The sequence below is a fragment of the Pelophylax lessonae genome, assembly GCF_965119305.1.
Source record: "Pelophylax lessonae genome assembly, contig: HAP1_SCAFFOLD_261, whole genome shotgun sequence".
Lineage (NCBI taxonomy): Eukaryota > Metazoa > Chordata > Amphibia > Anura > Ranidae > Pelophylax > Pelophylax lessonae.
In genome coordinates, this window is record NW_028120079.1 from 142705 (window position 1) to 160714 (window position 18010).

Genomic DNA, 18010 nt, shown 5'->3' on the forward strand with positions numbered 1-18010 from the left:
TACAGAGTGATGTGTATACAGTATATAGGAGGGTGTAATGTGCTCAGGACGAGGGGGGGGAGGTATAGTGTGGTCAGTATGGGGGGGTGTAGTGTGTTCTGTGTTATGGGGGAGGGGAGGTATAGTGTGGTCAGTATAGGAGGGTGTAGTGTGTTCTGTATTATGGGGGAGGGGAGGTATAGTGTGGTCAGTATAGGAGGGTGTAGTGTGTTCTGTGTTATGGGGGGAGGAGGTGTAATGTGATCAGTATTGTATTGTACAGATGTAGAAGTTCTATTCTGTGTTCTGATCGCCCTCCTGTGGTAGGTGACATGTATTGAATTCTCTCTCTTGTTGTACAGATTCTGTGGCCCCCTCCTCTGATCCCAGGTCCCGGCTCTCCTTTTTCCTGACACTGGTGATCAGGATGGAAGAACGCTTCCCCTTCTCAGGTCCTATAGGTGAGTACTGAGGCTGGAGGTTTCCTCTCACCACAACCTGCTTAGGCTCCTCCCATAGTCTTACCACAACCAGGTTAGGCTCCTCCCATAGTCTTACCACAACCAGGTTAGGCTCCTCCCACAGTCTTACCACAACCAGGTTAGGCTCCTCCCACAGTCTTACCACAACCAGGTTAGGCTCCTCCCACACTCTAGCCACAACCAGGTTAGGCTCCTCCCACACTAGACACAACCTGGTTAGGCTCCTCCCACACTCTAGCCATAACCTCATTCGGCTCCTCCCACACTCTAGCCACAACCAGGTTAGGCTCCTCCCACACTAGACACAACCTGGTTAGGCTCCTCCCACACTCTAGCCATAACCTCGTTAGGCTCCTCCCACACTCTAGCCACAACCAGGTTAGGGCTTCTCCCACAGTCTGGCCTAGGACTACCCCCCCCCCCCCCCCCACACTCTAGCCATAACCTTGTTCGGTTCCTCCAACACTCTGCTCCTTCCTAATAAACATCAAATACATTTGTCCATCTGGCAGACCAATATAAAATTGTGAATTGTGGGTGGAGTTGTGAATTGTGGGTGGAGTTGTGAATTGTGGGTGGAGTTGTGAATTGTGGGTGGAGTTTGTAAATTCTGGGTGGAGTTTGTAAATTCTGGGTGGAGTTTGTAAATTCTGGGTGGAGTTGTGAATTGTGGGTGGAGTTTGTAAATTCTGGGTGGAGTTTGTAAATTCTGGGTGGAGTTTGTAAATTCTGGGTGGAGTTGGGAATTGTGGGTGGAGTTGGGAATTGTGGGTGGGGTTGTGAATTGTGGGTGGAGTTGGGAATTGTGGGTGGAGTTGTGAATTGTGAGGGGAGTTGTGAATTGTGGGTGGAGTTGTGAATTGTGGGTGGAGATGTAAATTGTGGGTGGAGTTGTGAATTGTGGGTGGGGTTGTGAATTGTGGGTGGAGTTGGGCAGACAAGCAGTCAGGATGGTGTGATGAACCTTCCAGCTCCCAGCTTGGGTGTCTCCATCAACATATACAGCTTCCTCCATTCAGGAATCCGGTATTATAGCTCAGCCACACTAGGCGACACCAGCTTAGGTGTAAACTGGAACTCTTTATTGTAAAGTCACCCAGAATATACCGTATAGCACAGGAGATCAGGTAATAGGCGGATCACATGATCCTAGACAATTAGTACATCTAAGGAACAGCCAACATAAACAATGCACAGTCCGCTAATTACCATCAAGCCTTGATTAGTCAGAGGGTGCCCAGACAATCCGACACCCCGCCCACTACCCTGGATATAAAGTACATTACACATTATTATAAACACAGAACACCCCACTATGGTTCCACAACAAGGTAAGGGGGTCACCATATTAATCACATCTCCAAGAGATGATCAGACAGACAGAAACAATAGGTGACTCTATGACCAATGGGAGGCACACAATCCAAAGCAAGACCACTCCAAGGGTCCCCCAGGCACACCCCTCCCAAGAATAGAGCCCCCTCAAAGGCCAGGGCCCATAGTAGGCAAGAGGCCAGCCTGCAGTCCCCTCCAATAGCCCCTGTATTGGTTGGGTCTGTCACATTTATCCCAGAAGTAGACTTACAAGGTCCCAGACTGGACATGTGTTAGTCGGGCAGAGTGAACCCTCATAGATGGTCCACATGATTTCTATTCTTGGCCGCAGGGAATAGATGTCCTCCGTAGGTGTGGGTCAGAGGTCGTGGAATCTCTGTCCAGCTGGATAGTCTTTACCATTCCAGGGCTCGGTCCTTTGCTGGGCAGAGGGGCTGACTGAAGCCATGGAGACATTGTCCGTGTGTCACGGTCTTACCTTGCCCTCCTGTTGGCAGCCATCTTAGACATGTGCAGACTGCTGCCTCTTATAGACTGATTGCATCATCACTTCCTGCTTTCTGGGCGTCGCACATTGATGATGTCACACACCTGACTATAGCTATCATTGCCCTTGTGTTTGTGCTCCAAGAGGCATCTCTGCTAGCAGTCTTTTGTTCTCCGTGTTCCTCCGTGCATGGCCTGGCTTGGCTGACGATTCTCCTGGTTCTCAACCTGGCATTGGCTGACGACTCTTCTGGTTCTCGACCCGGCATTGGCTGACGCCTCTCCTTGCTCTCGACTCGGCATTGGCTGACGCCTCTCCTTGCTCTCGACTCGGCATTGGCTGACGCCTCTCCTTGCTCTCGACCCGGCATTGGCTGACGCCTCTCCTTGCTCTCGACTCGGCATTGGCTGACGCCTCTCCTTGCTCTTGACCCGGCATCGGCTGAGGATCCGGCTTTGGCAGATGACCTGGCTTCAGCAGACTATCCCCTTCTGGATCCGACCCCGGCTTGTTCCTGCTCTCATTTCCTCACTGTTGCTGTGCGATTATTATTATTGTTTCCTCCAATAAACTGCTTCACTTTACCTGCATTCCCGTGTGGTCTGGTTTTCTGGCACCCTGACAAGGTGCTAGGCAGAGACCAGCGGCACTCTATCATGTTGCGAGCTCTTTAGCTGGGTGTAGGAAATTCACAACATCAGCCCGTCTCTGGGGAGAGGGGCCACCTGCCCCGGTTCCCTGGAACTCTGGAGTTGTTGACGGTGTTGGGCAGAGGTTGGTAGCACTCTGTCCTGATGCCAGCGCTTCTGCTTGGGACCCCACATGATCTGCTCTGGCTAACTGTTGGGGAGGGAGAGTGACCACCTCCTCCCCCAGACTGTGGATCTGCCGCTGGGGAGAAAGTACGACCACCTCCTCTCCCTGGTCTTTGGCCTGCCATTGGGGAAGGGGAATGGCTTCCTCCCCTCCCTGGATATCTGACTTGCTGGGGAGTGTGAATGACCACCACCTCTCCCAGACTGTAAGTCTGCCTTTGGGAGGGGGAGTAGGAGGACCACCACCTTCTCTCCCAAACAGTAGATCTGCTGCTGGGGAGGGAGAACGGCCACCTCCTCTCCCTGACTGTGATAACCACCTAGTCTTCTTTCTCCCCCTGGATCCTGGTCTGCTGCCGGGGGAGGAAGAACCACCACCCTCTCTCCCTGGGTCTCCGGAACTGCTGTGGGTGTGGGGCAGAGGTCTTGGACCCTCCGTCCAATTGCCAGTGCTTATGCTGGGTTTGCAGTCAAGGATAGACAAAGCTGGGCAGCACTCTGTTCTGCAGCCAGTGCTTCGGCTGGAGAAGTTTGCTCTTACTCCACAGATGCTGCTTTTGGGAAATCCCAGGTCCCTGTCAGTGGTGTAGGAGAAAGGCCGGCTGCCTCTTCTCTCAGGAAGGCTAGAGCTGCTATTGGTGCTGGGCAGAGGTCAGTAATGTTCTGCCCTGATGCCAGCTCTTCCGCTGAGAGCAAAATGAAAAGGCGGTGGCCTTGCACAATGCCTCCAGGGCCTCTGTTACAGGCAGAGGTTAGCAGGTCCTCTTTCTCTGCCTTGATGCCTGCTCCTCTTCTGGAGGTTCACTGGGTTGTTCCTTCTCAGCAGTCTATAAACTCCCCAGTTGCTGGAGCTGGTGGCTGGGGAGTAAGAACGACCACCTCCTCTCCGCTGCTGGGGAGATGAGCCGGCTGCACCATCTCCTATACCCTCATCCAGCTGCTGGGCAGACGCATTCTAACATACAAGCTTGTCCGTACAGAACCAGGATCGTCAAGGTGAGTCAACGCTTACTGCATCCACCATAAGAGCTCCACTTTCATAGCTGGAGGTGGACAAAGCACATCGTCACTCTGCTCTTATTGCTGACACATTAGCCAGGATTTCAGGACTGTCGGCTGGTAATTCTGGATAGTCCCAGGTAAAGGGAGCCCAGACCTGCTGCTGAGCAGAGTCTAGCAGCCATCCATAGGCGATCTCTAGCTCCTATTCCTGAACGTCTGGAAACGCTCACTATTCCAAGATTTCCTGTAAACGCCACTCCAGATCACTCCCAAAGTCAGGGTCCTTGGACAGCCTCTCTAATGACAGTCCCAGACCGCTGTAGCCAAAGCCTTCCATTGGGCTGTCATCCGCTGTCCACAGGCATGCTAGGGTTACATACCAGCAGATGGATTTGTAGCTCTCGTCCAACCGCATCTCTGCCTGGACCAGCCTGCTTAACTCAGCTGTGCACTCCTTGTGCGGTTGTTCCCCAATAACAGTACTTGCACATCGTTTTGCGACCAGGATCTTTCCTGGGTGGAGATTATTTTTCCCTGGCAACACTGCTCTCAGTTCAGTTCTTCCTTCCAGAGTTGCCGGCAGACAGAGTCATTGCATCCCAGCAGGACCTGCATTGGCACTGGTCCTCTATACTTTATCTGCATCTCTTGCACTCTCCTTACGTATTCCTCTTCCATAGTGGCTGGTATCTGTAACGCTCCTCTTCTGCTATCCGGACCTCGGATCCCGGGGGAGGTTTGGATGTCCCAGACTTCAGGAAACATCCCGCCGCTCCCCACCAATGTGACGGAACCTTCCCAAACTCCACTTGAGTGCCTCAGTCAGTATACCGCTTCCTCCAGTCTGAACATAGATAAGGAACCAAGAACTAGACAGGGCTAGTTTAACTGCAAAATGGGAACTGTTTATTGAACAAGAATACAGGCTATTTATACACTACACACTCAGGTGAGGCTGATCACATTATCATATGCAAACGTAACTGTGTACAGAAATAATTAATACTATAAACATTAAGTTAATTAAATAACTAGCCACATGGACAATCAGGGATCTCATTCCAGGTCAGACTGTCTGGCATCGACCTCCCACAGTACAATACACATTATTACAAGTATAAACCCATCCCCACAGTACAATACACATTACAGACATGCAAAAATCCAGAATATTGCTGCACTCCTTGGTAAATTTAGTGAAGCATTAAAATCACATCACAGGTATGACAGGAACATAAAAGGTAACGCGTTTCGCTCTAAAGTCAGCACTTTAGAGGTTTGAGTAAGCGCTGACTTTAGCGCAAAACGCGTTACCTTTTATGTTTCCGTCATACCTGTGATGTGATTTTAATGCTTCAATAAAGTTACCAAGGAGTGTAGCAATATTCCGGATTTTTGCATGTCTCTGAATCTCACAGACGAGCTGTGCAGGACCCTGGGTTCCTGTTCACGTGTGAGATTCAGTCACTCACCTAGAGCGGCATATTTTTGGTTTTACAATACATATTATTACAAGTGTAAACACATCCCCCAATAGTTTGCTAGCAGACAATAGGTGAGTTAATTAGCACAATTAACAATACAAACAGTGATAAACAGCGGGTATATTGGATACACTCGGGGATAGGCGCGGATATATTGGATACACTCGGTGATAGGCGCGGGTATATTGGGTACACTTGGGGATAGGCGCGTGTATATTGGGTACACTCAGGGATAGGAGCAGGTATATTGGGTACACTCGGGGATAGGCGCGGGTATATTGGGTACACCCAGGGATAGGCGCGGGTATATTGGATACACTCGGGGATAGGCGCAGGTATATTGGGTACACTCGGGGATAGGCGCGGGTATATTGGGTACACTCAGGATTAGGCGTGGGTATATTGGGTACACTCAGGATTAGGCGTGGGTATATTGGGTACACTCAGGATTAGGAGTGGGTATATTGGGTACACTCAGGGGTAGGGGTGGGTATACTTGGGGTAGAAGAGGGTATGTTGGGTACACTTAGTGTACCCAGTATACCCACCGCTAACCCCAAGTGTACCCAGCATACCCTCTTCTACCCCGAATATACCCACCCCTACTCCTGAGTGTACCCAATATACCCACTCCTAATTCTGAGTGTACCCAATATGCCCGCTTATATCTCCCCGTGTACCCAATATACTCACCTCTAACCTGGAGAGGTAGAAGAGGGTATATTGGGTACACTCAGGGGTAGGATCAGGTATATGGGGTACACTTGGGGGTAGGAGCAGGTATATTGGGTACACTCGGGGGTAGGAGCGGGTATATTGGGTACACTTGGGGGTAGGAGCGGGTATATTGGGTACACTCGGTGGTAGGAGCGGGTATATTGGGTACAGTCGGGGGTAGGAGCGGGTATATTGGGTACACTCATGACTATATCTTCCATTCCTCAGGACTTTATGGAGGACTCCCAATGGTGAAGCGGGAGTTGGTGGCGGACTCTGAACATAAAGAGCGATGTGATGTCAGTGACGGCATGAAAACTGGTAAGAGGAAAGGCAGAGATTGGGGAGGGGTAATATTTGGGGTGTCATATCATTCTTCATCTGTGACAGAGAGTGACCGCATCCAGTATGAGCGCCTGGAGTCCGGTCCTGACCTCATCGTGAAAGTGGAGCCAGAGGAGGACGTGTCCAGGTGGGGACCTCCGCTGCCCCGAGACCACATCCTTCTGTCCAGGACCGAGCTGGGTGAGTGACGTGTACAGGGTGTATTACTGCGCTGGGACCGCATTCTGTATAATACCGCATACCGTTGTGATGAAAAGTCCCCCCTCCCCTCTGGCCTTGGTACAGACACACAAGGTGACACACACAGGAGGTAATTTCTCACATCTGTGGTGTCTGGGTATAACTAGTCAGTGAGTGTGTTAGCTCTCACATGGATGCACTGAGTAAGCTAGATACTTAGATATGGGGTGCAGAAAAGAACTGTCAAAAGACCTGCGTAACAAGGTAATGGATCCTTATAAAGATGGAAAGGGATATTAAAAAGCTATCCAAAGCCTTGAAAATGCCAGTCAGTACTGTTCAATCATTTATTAAGAGGGGGAAAATTTAGGGATCTCTTGATACCGAGCCAAGAAAGATTGCAGCCACATGCCAGAAGAATTGTTCGGGATACTAAGAAAACCCCCCACAGGTGAGAAATACCGGCTGCTGTGGAAAGATACTGTTTGGTGGTTTCAAGGAGCACAATACAATGATACTTGACGCCAAATGAGCTGCATGGTCTAGTTTCCAGAAAGAAGCCTTTACTGCACCAATGCCACAAAAAAGGCAGGTTACAATAAGGCGGACACCTTGACACGCCTCACCCTCACGCTTTTTTCTGGCTCCCACGGGATTACTCAGTGTGAGCGTTTCTGTGTTCATTTATAAACGGAAGAAGAGGTAGTTGTAATAGAACCATCCCACACTCTACTTGAGTGCTTCCGTCAGTATACGGCTTCCTCCAGTCTGAACATAGATATCAGATATAATAGCCGCATATTGCAACCAAGAACTAGACAGGACTAGTTTAGCTGCAAAACTGGAACTCTTTATTGAAGAAGAATACAGGCTTTTTATACACTCAGGTGAGGATGATCACATTATCATATGTAAACGTAACTGTATACAGAAATATAATTAGCACTATAAACATTAAGTTTCTTAAACAACTAGTCAGCTGGACAAATGGGGATCTCATTCCAGGTCAGACTGTCCTGCATCGAGCTCACAAAGTACAATACACATTATTACAAGTATAAACACATCCCCCAATAGTTTGCTAGAAGACAGTAGGTGAGTTAATTAGCACAATTACAAATACAAACCATGATCTCCCCCCTCCTCAGACTAGTAGGCAACAGACTATAGCAGGAGACTTACTTACAATAAGCACATTATGGCCAGGGACCCCAGACTGGTGTCTTTCTGATGACCTCAACATCTGCTAGTCTCACAGTGTGACGCAGTCACTATTTTAAATGAGGCAGCTAGGCCCTAAACAAGGACCCCGGGCCTAATGTCTTAGAGTCTATATGTCTTGGGGAGACATGGACTTTACCACAAGGGTCCCCCAGGCATACGCCTCTCAAAGAGTAGTGGCCCCCAAAAGCCAGGGCCCATAGTCAGTGGGTAAGAGGCTTCCTCCCAGTCCTCTCCAAAAGCCCCTGTCCCGGCTAGGTTGGTCACAATAGTGAACATGCCAGTTCTATTTCCTTTGCCTTCACATATGAATGACTGGCTGTATTGATGGAGGAATGCTTCCCCGCGACGCAGTTGTGTTCTGCCAGCTGAGAGCGCAGGGAACACGATGATTACTGCTAGCGGGTATAGCTGCCGGCAGTAATCGCATGTAAACGATCAGACAGGCTGGTTATACTTCCCATGTCCTGACCTTCTCTATGTATTTCATACAGGAGCATCTTCGGGGATCTCGGCGTACGTTGCCCCATCAAACCGTTTCAGCGCTGTCCGGCAGCGTAGGCATCCGGGGACGGTTCTGTCCCGCCCCTCACGTGGAGAAACGGCACGGTTCCTGGAAAGGGAACGGCTGAGGAACGTGAAGTTCAGCGATCGGGAGAACAATGTCCTGGTGAAGAATATCTCTGAGAATTATGAGAAGATTCTGGGCAGACTGATAACGGGAACCTCGGCGGCAGAGAAGAAGGAGATCTGGAGGGACATTGTGGCGGCAGTGAACAGTATCTCCCACCATACTCGCACTGTGGCTCAGTGTAAGAAGAGGTACTCCGACATCAAGAAGAAGGTGAAGGAGAAACTGGCCAAGCAGAGAGGCGGCAAGCAAGTCAACGTCTTCTTCTGGCCGTATGAGAAGCACATGCTAAGCCTCATGTCCAGCAAGATGGCCCTCAGCCTGAACGGAGAGGTGGACTCCCCAGCTATGAGCGAGGAGGAGGACTCCGCCCACACACTGACCCCATGTGAAGGTGAGAAACCCCCTTAAATATGAATGTTAGAGTCACTCCTGGTGGTCTCCATTCAGATATCAGTGCAGGAGGGTGGAGGAAGGAGAAGAGAGGGCTAGAGTCCCTTCTGGTGATCTCCATTCAGATATCAGTGCAGGAGGGTGGAGGAAGGAGAAGAGAGGGTTAGAGTCACTCCTAGTGATCTCCATTCAGATATCAGTGCAGGAGGGCGGAGGAAGGAGAAGAGAGGGTTAGAGTCACTCCTAGTGATCTCCATTCAGATATCAGTGCAGGAGGGCGGAGGAAGGAGAAGAGAGGGTTAGAGTCACTCCTAGTGATCTCCATTCAGATATCAGTGCAGGAGGGTGGAGGAAGGAGAAGAGAGGGTTAGAGTCACTCCTAGTGATCTCCATTCAGATATCAGTGCAGGAGGGCGGAGGAAGGAGAAGAGAGGGTTAGAGTCTCTCCTGGTGGTCTCCATTCAGATATCAGTGCAGGAGGGTGGAGGAAGGGGAAGAGAGGGGAAAAATCACTCCTGGTGGTCTCCATTCAGATATCAGTGCAGGGGGGGTAGAGGAAAGGGAAGAGTGGGTCAGCGTCATTCCTGGTGGTTTCAACTCCGATATCAGTGCAGGGGGTTGGGGGATTAGAGCGTCACCCCTGGTAGTCTCCATTCAGTTAGTGCAGGGGGTGAGAAAGAAGAAGAGATGGTTAGCATCACTCCTAGTGGTCTCCATTCAGATATCAGTGCAGGAGGGTGGAGGAAGGAGAAGAGAGGGCTAGAGTCACTCCTGGTGATCTCCATTCAGATATCAGTGCAGGAGGTTGGAGAATAGAGAAGAGAGGGTTAGAGTCCCTTCTGGTGATCTCCATTCAGATATCAGTGCAGGAGGGTGGAGGAAGAAGAAGAGAGGGCTAGAGTCACTCCTGGTGATCTCCATTCAGATATCAGTGCAGGAGGGTGGAGGAAGGAGAAGAGAGGGTTAGAGTCACTCCTAGTGATCTCCATTCAGATATCAGTGCAGGAGGGTGGAGAATAGAGAAGAGAGGGTTAGAGTCCCTTCTGGTGATCTCCATTCAGATATCAGTGCAGGAGGGTGGAGGAAGGAGAAGAGAGGGTTAGAGTCACTCCTGGTGATCTCCATTCAGATATCAGTGCAGGAGGGTGGAGGAAGGAGAAGAGAGGGTTAGAGTCCCTTCTGGTGATCTCCATTCAGATATCAGTGCAGGAGGGTGGAGGAAGGAGAAGAGAGGGTTAGAGTGTCTCCTGGTGGTCTCCATTCAAATATCAGTGCAGGAGGGTGGAGGATGGAGAAGAGAGGGTTAGAGTCCCTTATAGTGATCTCCATTCAGATATCAGTGCAGGAGGGCGGAGGAAGGAGAAGAGAGGGTTAGAGTGTCTCCTGGTGGTCTCCATTCAGATATCAGTGCAGGAGGGTAGAGGAAGAAGAGAGGGTTAGAGTCCCTTATAGTGATCTCCATTCAGATATCAGTGCAGGAGGGCGGAGGAAGGAGAAGAGAGGGTTAGAGTCCCTTCTGGTGGTCTCCATTCAGATATCAGTGCAGGAGGGTGGAGGAAGGAGAAGAGAGGGTTAGAGTCACTCCTGGTGGTCTCCATTCAGATATCAGTGCAGGAGGGTGGAGGAAGAAGAGAGGGTTAGAGTCCCTTATAGTGATCTCCATTCAGATATCAGTGCAGGAGGGCGGAGGAAGGAGAAGAGAGGGTTAGAGTCCCTTCTGGTGATCTCCATTCAGATATCAGTGCAGGAGGGTGGAGAAAGAAGAGAGGGTTAGAGTCCCTTATAGTGATCTCCATTCAGATATCAGTGCAGGAGGGCGGAGGAAGGAGAAGAGAGGGTTAGAGTGTCTCCTGGTGGTCTCCATTCAGATATCAGTGCAGGAGGGTGGAGAATAGAGAAGAGAGGGTTAGAGTCACTCCTAGTGATCTCCATTCAGATATCAGTGCAGGAGGGTGGAGGAAGGAGAAGAGAGGGTTAGAGTCCCTTATAGTGATCTCCATTCAGATATCAGTGCAGGAGGGTGGAGGAAGGAGAAGAGAGGGTTAGAGTCACTCCTAGTGATCTCCATTCAGATATCAGTGCAGGAGGGTGGAGGAAGGAGAAGAGAGGGTTAGAGTCACTCCTAGTGATCTCCATTCAGATATCAGTGCAGGAGGGCGGAGGAAGGAGAAGAGAGGGTTAGAGTCCCTTATAGTGATCTCCATTCAGATATCAGTGCAGGAGGGTGGAGGAAGGAGAAGAGAGGGTTAGAGTCACTCCTAGTGATCTCCATTCAGATATCAGTGCAGGAGGGTGGAGGAAGGAGAAGAGAGGGTTAGAGTCACTCCTAGTGATCTCCATTCAGATATCAGTGCAGGAGGGTGGAGGATGGAGAAGAGAGGGTTAGAGTCCCTTCTGGTGATCTCCATTCAGATATCAGTGCAGGAGGGCGGAGGAAGGAGAAGAGAGGGTTAGAGTCCCTTCTGGTGATCTCCATTCAGATATCAGTGCAGGAGGGCGGAGGAAGGAAAAGAGAGGGTTAGAGTCACTCCTAGTGATCTCCATTCAGATATCAGTGCAGGAGGGTAGAGGAAGGGGAAGAGAGGGGAAGAATCACTCCTGGTGGTCTCCATTCAGATATCAGTGCAGGAGGGTGGAGGAAGGAGAAGAGAGGGTTAGAGTCACTCCTAGTGATCTCCATTCAGATATCAGTGCAGGAGGGTGGAGGAAGGAGAAGAGAGGGTTAGAGTCACTCCTAGTGATCTCCATTCAGATATCAGTGCAGGAGGGTGGAGGAAGGAGAAGAGAGGGTTAGAGTCTCTTCTGGTGATCTCCATTCAGATATCAGTGCAGGAGGGCGGAGGAAGGAGAAGAGAGGGTTAGAGTCCCTTCTGGTGATCTCCATTCAGATATCAGTGCAGGAGGGTGGAGGAAGGAGAAGAGAGGGTTAGAGTCACTCCTAGTGATCTCCATTCAGATATCAGTGCAGGAGGGCGGAGGAAGGAGAAGAGAGGGTTAGAGTCCCTTCTGGTGATCTCCATTCAGATATCAGTGCAGGAGGGCGGAGGAAGGAGAAGAGAGGGTTAGAGTCCCTTCTGGTGATCTCCATTCAGATATCAGTGCAGGAGGGCGGAGGAAGGAGAAGAGAGGGTTAGAGTCCCTTCTGGTGATCTCCATTCAGATATCAGTGCAGGAGGGCGGAGGAAGGAGAAGAGAGGGTTAGAGTCACTCCTAGTGATCTCCATTCAGATATCAGTGCAGGAGGGTGGAGGAAGGAGAAGAGAGGGTTAGAGTCACTCCTAGTGATCTCCATTCAGATATCAGTGCAGGAGGGCGGAGGAAGGAGAAGAGAGGGTTAGAGTCCCTTCTGGTGATCTCCATTCAGATATCAGTGCAGGAGGGTGGAGGAAGGAGAAGAGAGGGTTAGAGTCACTCCTAGTGATCTCCATTCAGATATCAGTGCAGGAGGGTGGAGGAAGGAGAAGAGAGGGTTAGAGTCACTCCTAGTGATCTCCATTCAGATATCAGTGCAGGAGGGCGGAGGAAGGAGAAGAGAGGGTTAGAGTCACTCCTAGTGATCTCCATTCAGATATCAGTGCAGGAGGGTGGAGGAAGGAGAAGAGAGGGTTAGAGTCACTCCTAGTGATCTCCATTCAGATATCAGTGCAGGAGGGTAGAGGAAGAAGAGAGGGTTAGAGTCCCTTATAGTGATCTCCATTCAGATATCAGTGCAGGAGGGTGGAGGAAGGAGAAGAGAGGGTTAGAGTCACTCCTAGTGATCTCCATTCAGATATCAGTGCAGGAGGGTGGAGGAAGGAGAAGAGAGGGTTAGAGTCCCTTCTGGTGATCTCCATTCAGATATCAGTGCAGGAGGGCGGAGGAAGGAGAAGAGAGGGTTAGAGTCCCTTCTGGTGATCTCCATTCAGATATCAGTGCAGGAGGGTGGAGGAAGGAGAAGAGAGGGTTAGAGTCCCTTATAGTGATCTCCATTCATATATCAGTGCAGGAGGGTGGAGGATGGAGAAGAGAGGGTTAGAGTCTCTCCTGGTGGTCTCCATTCAGATATCAGTGCAGGGGGGGTAGAGGAAAGGGAAGAGTGGGTCAGCGTCATTCCTGGTGGTTTCAACTCCGATATCAGTGCAGGGGGTTGGGGGATTAGAGAGTCACCCCTGGTAGTCTCCATTCAGTTAGTGCAGGGGGTGAGAAAGAAGAAGAGATGGTTAGCATCACTCCTAGTGGTCTCCATTCAGATATCAGTGCAGGAGGGTGGAAGAAGGATAAGAGAGGGTTAGAGTCACTCCTGGTGGTCTCCATTCAGATATCAGTGCAGGAGGGTGGAGGAAGGAGAAGAGAGGGTTAGAGTCTCTCCTGGTGATCTCCATTCAGATATCAGTGCAGGAGGGTGGAGGAAGGAGAAGAGAGGGTTAGAGTCCCTTCTGGTGATCTCCATTCAGATATCAGTGCAGGAGGGTGGAGGAAGGAGAAGAGAGGGTTAGAGTCACTCCTAGTGATCTCCATTCAGATATCAGTGCAGGAGGGCGGAGGAAGGAGAAGAGAGGGTTAGAGTCCCTTCTGGTGGTCTCCATTCAGATATCAGTGCAGGAGGGTGGAGGAAGGAGAAGAGAGGGTTAGAGTCCCTTCTGGTGATCTCCATTCAGATATCAGTGCAGGAGGGTGGAGGAAGAAGAGAGGGTTAGAGTCCCTTCTGGTGATCTCCATTCAGATATCAGTGCAGGAGGGTGGAGGAAGGAGAAGAGAGGGTTAGAGTCACTCCTGGTGATCTCCATTCAGATATCAGTGCAGGAGGGTGGAGGAAGAAGAGAGGGTTAGAGTCCCTTATAGTGATCTCCATTCAGATATCAGTGCAGGAGGGCGGAGGAAGGAGAAGAGAGGGTTAGAGTCACTCCTAGTGATCTCCATTCAGATATCAGTGCAGGAGGGTGGAGGATGGAGAAGAGAGGGTTAGAGTCCCTTCTGGTGATCTCCATTCAGATATCAGTGCAGGAGGGTAGAGGAAGAAGAGAGGGTTAGAGTCCCTTATAGTGATCTCCATTCAGATATCAGTGCAGGAGGGCGGAGGAAGGAGAAGAGAGGGTTAGAGTCACTCCTGGTGGTCTCCATTCAGATATCAGTGCAGGAGGGTGGAGGAAGAAGAGAGGGTTAGAGTCCCTTATAGTGATCTCCATTCAGATATCAGTGCAGGAGGGTGGAGGAAGGAGAAGAGAGGGTTAGAGTCACTCCTGGTGATCTCCATTCAGATATCAGTGCAGGAGGTTGGAGAATAGAGTAGAGAGGGTTAGAGTCCCTTCTGGTGATCTCCATTCAGATATCAGTGCAGGAGGGCGGAGGAAGGAGAAGAGAGGGTTAGAGTCACTCCTAGTGATCTCCATTCAGATATCAGTGCAGGAGGGCGGAGGAAGGAGAAGAGAGGGTTAGAGTCACTCCTAGTGATCTCCATTCAGATATCAGTGCAGGAGGGTGGAGGAAGGAGAAGAGAGGGTTAGAGTCCCTTCTGGTGATCTCCATTCAGATATCAGTGCAGGAGGGTGGAGGAAGGAGAAGAGAGGGTTAGAGTCACTCCTGGTGATCTCCATTCAGATATCAGTGCAGGAGGGTGGAGGAAGAAGAGAGGGTTAGAGTCCCTTATAGTGATCTCCATTCAGATATCAGTGCAGGAGGGCGGAGGAAGGAGAAGAGAGGGTTAGAGTCACTCCTAGTGATCTCCATTCAGATATCAGTGCAGGAGGGTGGAGGATGGAGAAGAGAGGGTTAGAGTCCCTTCTGGTGATCTCCATTCAGATATCAGTGCAGGAGGGTAGAGGAAGAAGAGAGGGTTAGAGTCCCTTATAGTGATCTCCATTCAGATATCAGTGCAGGAGGGTGGAGGAAGGAGAAGAGAGGGTTAGAGTCACTCCTGGTGGTCTCCATTCAGATATCAGTGCAGGAGGTTGGAGAATAGAGAAGAGAGGGTTAGAGTCCCTTCTGGTGATCTCCATTCAGATATCAGTGCAGGAGGGCGGAGGAAGGAGAAGAGAGGGTTAGAGTCACTCCTAGTGATCTCCATTCAGATATCAGTGCAGGAGGGTGGAGGAAGGAGAAGAGAGGGTTAGAGTCCCTTCTGGTGATCTCCATTCAGATATCAGTGCAGGAGGGCGGAGGAAGGAGAAGAGAGGGTTAGAGTCACTCCTAGTGATCTCCATTCAGATATCAGTGCAGGAGGGCGGAGGAAGGAGAAGAGAGGGTTAGAGTCACTCCTAGTGATCTCCATTCAGATATCAGTGCAGGAGGGCGGAGGAAGGAGAAGAGAGGGTTAGAGTCCCTTCTGGTGATCTCCATTCAGATATCAGTGCAGGAGGGTGGAGGAAGGAGAAGAGAGGGTTAGAGTCCCTTCTGGTGATCTCCATTCAGATATCAGTGCAGGAGGGTGGAGGAAGGAGAAGAGAGGGTTAGAGTCACTCCTGGTGATCTCCATTCAGATATCAGTGCAGGAGGGTGGAGGAAGAAGAGAGGGTTAGAGTCACTCCTGGTGATCTCCATCCAGATATCAGTGCAGGAGGGTGGAGGATGGGGAAGAGAGGGTTAGAGTCCCTTATAGTGATCTCCATTCAGATATCAGTGCAGGAGGGCGGAGGAAGGAGAAGAGAGGGTTAGAGTCACTCCTAGTGATCTCCATTCAGATATCAGTGCAGGAGGGTGGAGGATGGAGAAGAGAGGGTTAGAGTCCCTTCTGGTGATCTCCATTCAGATATCAGTGCAGGAGGGTAGAGGAAGAAGAGAGGGTTAGAGTCCCTTATAGTGATCTCCATTCAGATATCAGTGCAGGAGGGCGGAGGAAGGAGAAGAGAGGGTTAGAGTCACTCCTGGTGGTCTCCATTCAGATATCAGTGCAGGAGGGTGGAGGAAGAAGAGAGGGTTAGAGTCCCTTATAGTGATCTCCATTCAGATATCAGTGCAGGAGGGTGGAGGAAGGAGAAGAGAGGGTTAGAGTGTCTCCTGGTGATCTCCATTCAGATATCAGTGCAGGAGGGCGGAGGAAGGAGAAGAGAGGGTTAGAGTCACTCCTAGTGATCTCCATTCAGATATCAGTGCAGGAGGGTGGAGGAAGGAGAAGAGAGGGTTAGAGTCCCTTCTGGTGATCTCCATTCAGATATCAGTGCAGGAGGGCGGAGGAAGGAGAAGAGAGGGTTAGAGTCTCTCCTAGTGATCTCCATTCAGATATCAGTGCAGGGGGGGTAGAGGAAAGGGAAGAGTGGGTCAGCGTCATTCCTGGTGGTTTCAACTCCGATATCAGTGCAGGGGGTTGGGGGATTAGAGAGTCACCCCTGGTAGTCTCCATTCAGTTAGTGCAGGGGGTGAGAAAGAAGAAGAGATGGTTAGCATCACTCCTAGTGGTCTCCATTCAGATATCAGTGCAGGAGGGTGGAGGAAGGAGAAGAGAGGGTTAGAGTCTCTCCTGGTGATCTCCATTCAGATATCAGTGCAGGAGGGCGGAGGAAGGAGAAGAGAGGGTTAGAGTCCCTTCTGGTGGTCTCCATTCAGATATCAGTGCAGGAGGGTGGAGGAAGGAGAAGAGAGGGTTAGAGTCCCTTCTGGTGATCTCCATTCAGATATCAGTGCAGGAGGGTGGAGGAAGGAGAAGAGAGGGTTAGAGTCCCTTCTGGTGATCTCCATTCAGATATCAGTGCAGGAGGGTGGAGGAAGGAGAAGAGAGGGTTAGAGTCACTCCTGGTGATCTCCATTCAGATATCAGTGCAGGAGGGTGGAGGAAGAAGAGAGGGTTAGAGTCCCTTATAGTGATCTCCATTCAGATATCAGTGCAGGAGGGCGGAGGAAGGAGAAGAGAGGGTTAGAGTCACTCCTAGTGATCTCCATTCAGATATCAGTGCAGGAGGGTGGAGGATGGAGAAGAGAGGGTTAGAGTCCCTTCTGGTGATCTCCATTCAGATATCAGTGCAGGAGGGTAGAGGAAGAAGAGAGGGTTAGAGTCCCTTATAGTGATCTCCATTCAGATATCAGTGCAGGAGGGCGGAGGAAGGAGAAGAGAGGGTTAGAGTCACTCCTGGTGGTCTCCATTCAGATATCAGTGCAGGAGGGTGGAGGAAGAAGAGAGGGTTAGAGTCCCTTATAGTGATCTCCATTCAGATATCAGTGCAGGAGGGTGGAGGAAGGAGAAGAGAGGGTTAGAGTCACTCCTGGTGGTCTCCATTCAGATATCAGTGCAGGAGGTTGGAGAATAGAGAAGAGAGGGTTAGAGTGTCTCCTGGTGATCTCCATTCAGATATCAGTGCAGGAGGGTGGAGGAAGGAGAAGAGAGGGTTAGAGTCCCTTCTGGTGATCTCCATTCAGATATCAGTGCAGGAGGGTGGAGGAAGGAGAAGAGAGGGTTAGAGTCCCTTCTGGTGATCTCCATTCAGATATCAGTGCAGGAGGGCGGAGGAAGGAGAAGAGAGGGTTAGAGTCACTCCTAGTGATCTCCATTCAGATATCAGTGCAGGAGGGTGGAGGAAGGAGAAGAGAGGGTTAGAGTCTCTCCTGGTGATCTCCATCCAGATATCAGTGCAGGAGGGCGGAGGAAGGAGAAGAGAGGGTTAGAGTCACTCCTGGTGATCTCCATTAAGATATCAGTGCAGGAGGGTGGAGGAAGGAGAAGAGAGGGTTAGAGTCCCTTCTGGTGATCTCCATTCAGATATCAGTGCAGGAGGGTGGAGGAAGGAGAAGAGAGGGTTAGAGTCACTCCTAGTGATCTCCATTCAGATATCAGTGCAGGAGGGTGGAGGAAGGAGAAGAGAGGGTTAGAGTCCCTTCTGGTGATCTCCATTCAGATATCAGTGCAGGAGGGTGGAGGAAGGAGAAGAGAGGGTTAGAGTCACTCCTGGTGATCTCCATTCAGATATCAGTGCAGGAGGGTGGAGGAAGAAGAGAGGGTTAGAGTCCCTTATAGTGATCTCCATTCAGATATC

General features: G+C 50.5%; 1 protein-coding gene across 1 annotated transcript in view; it reads left to right on the forward strand.

Moving 5' to 3' along the window:
* The first annotated feature begins 287 nt into the window (after positions 1-287).
* LOC309543597 (uncharacterized protein) overlaps positions 288-18010 on the forward strand; it is a 38679-nt gene continuing 20956 nt past the window's right edge. Inside the window, exons 1-4 of the mRNA XM_082276057.1 lie at positions 288-440; positions 6530-6622; positions 6692-6826; positions 8542-9072. Coding sequence (XP_082132183.1) covers positions 407-440; positions 6530-6622; positions 6692-6826; positions 8542-9072 — 793 coding nt within the window. The 5' untranslated portion in view covers positions 288-406. The remainder of the gene's footprint in view (positions 441-6529; positions 6623-6691; positions 6827-8541; positions 9073-18010) is intronic.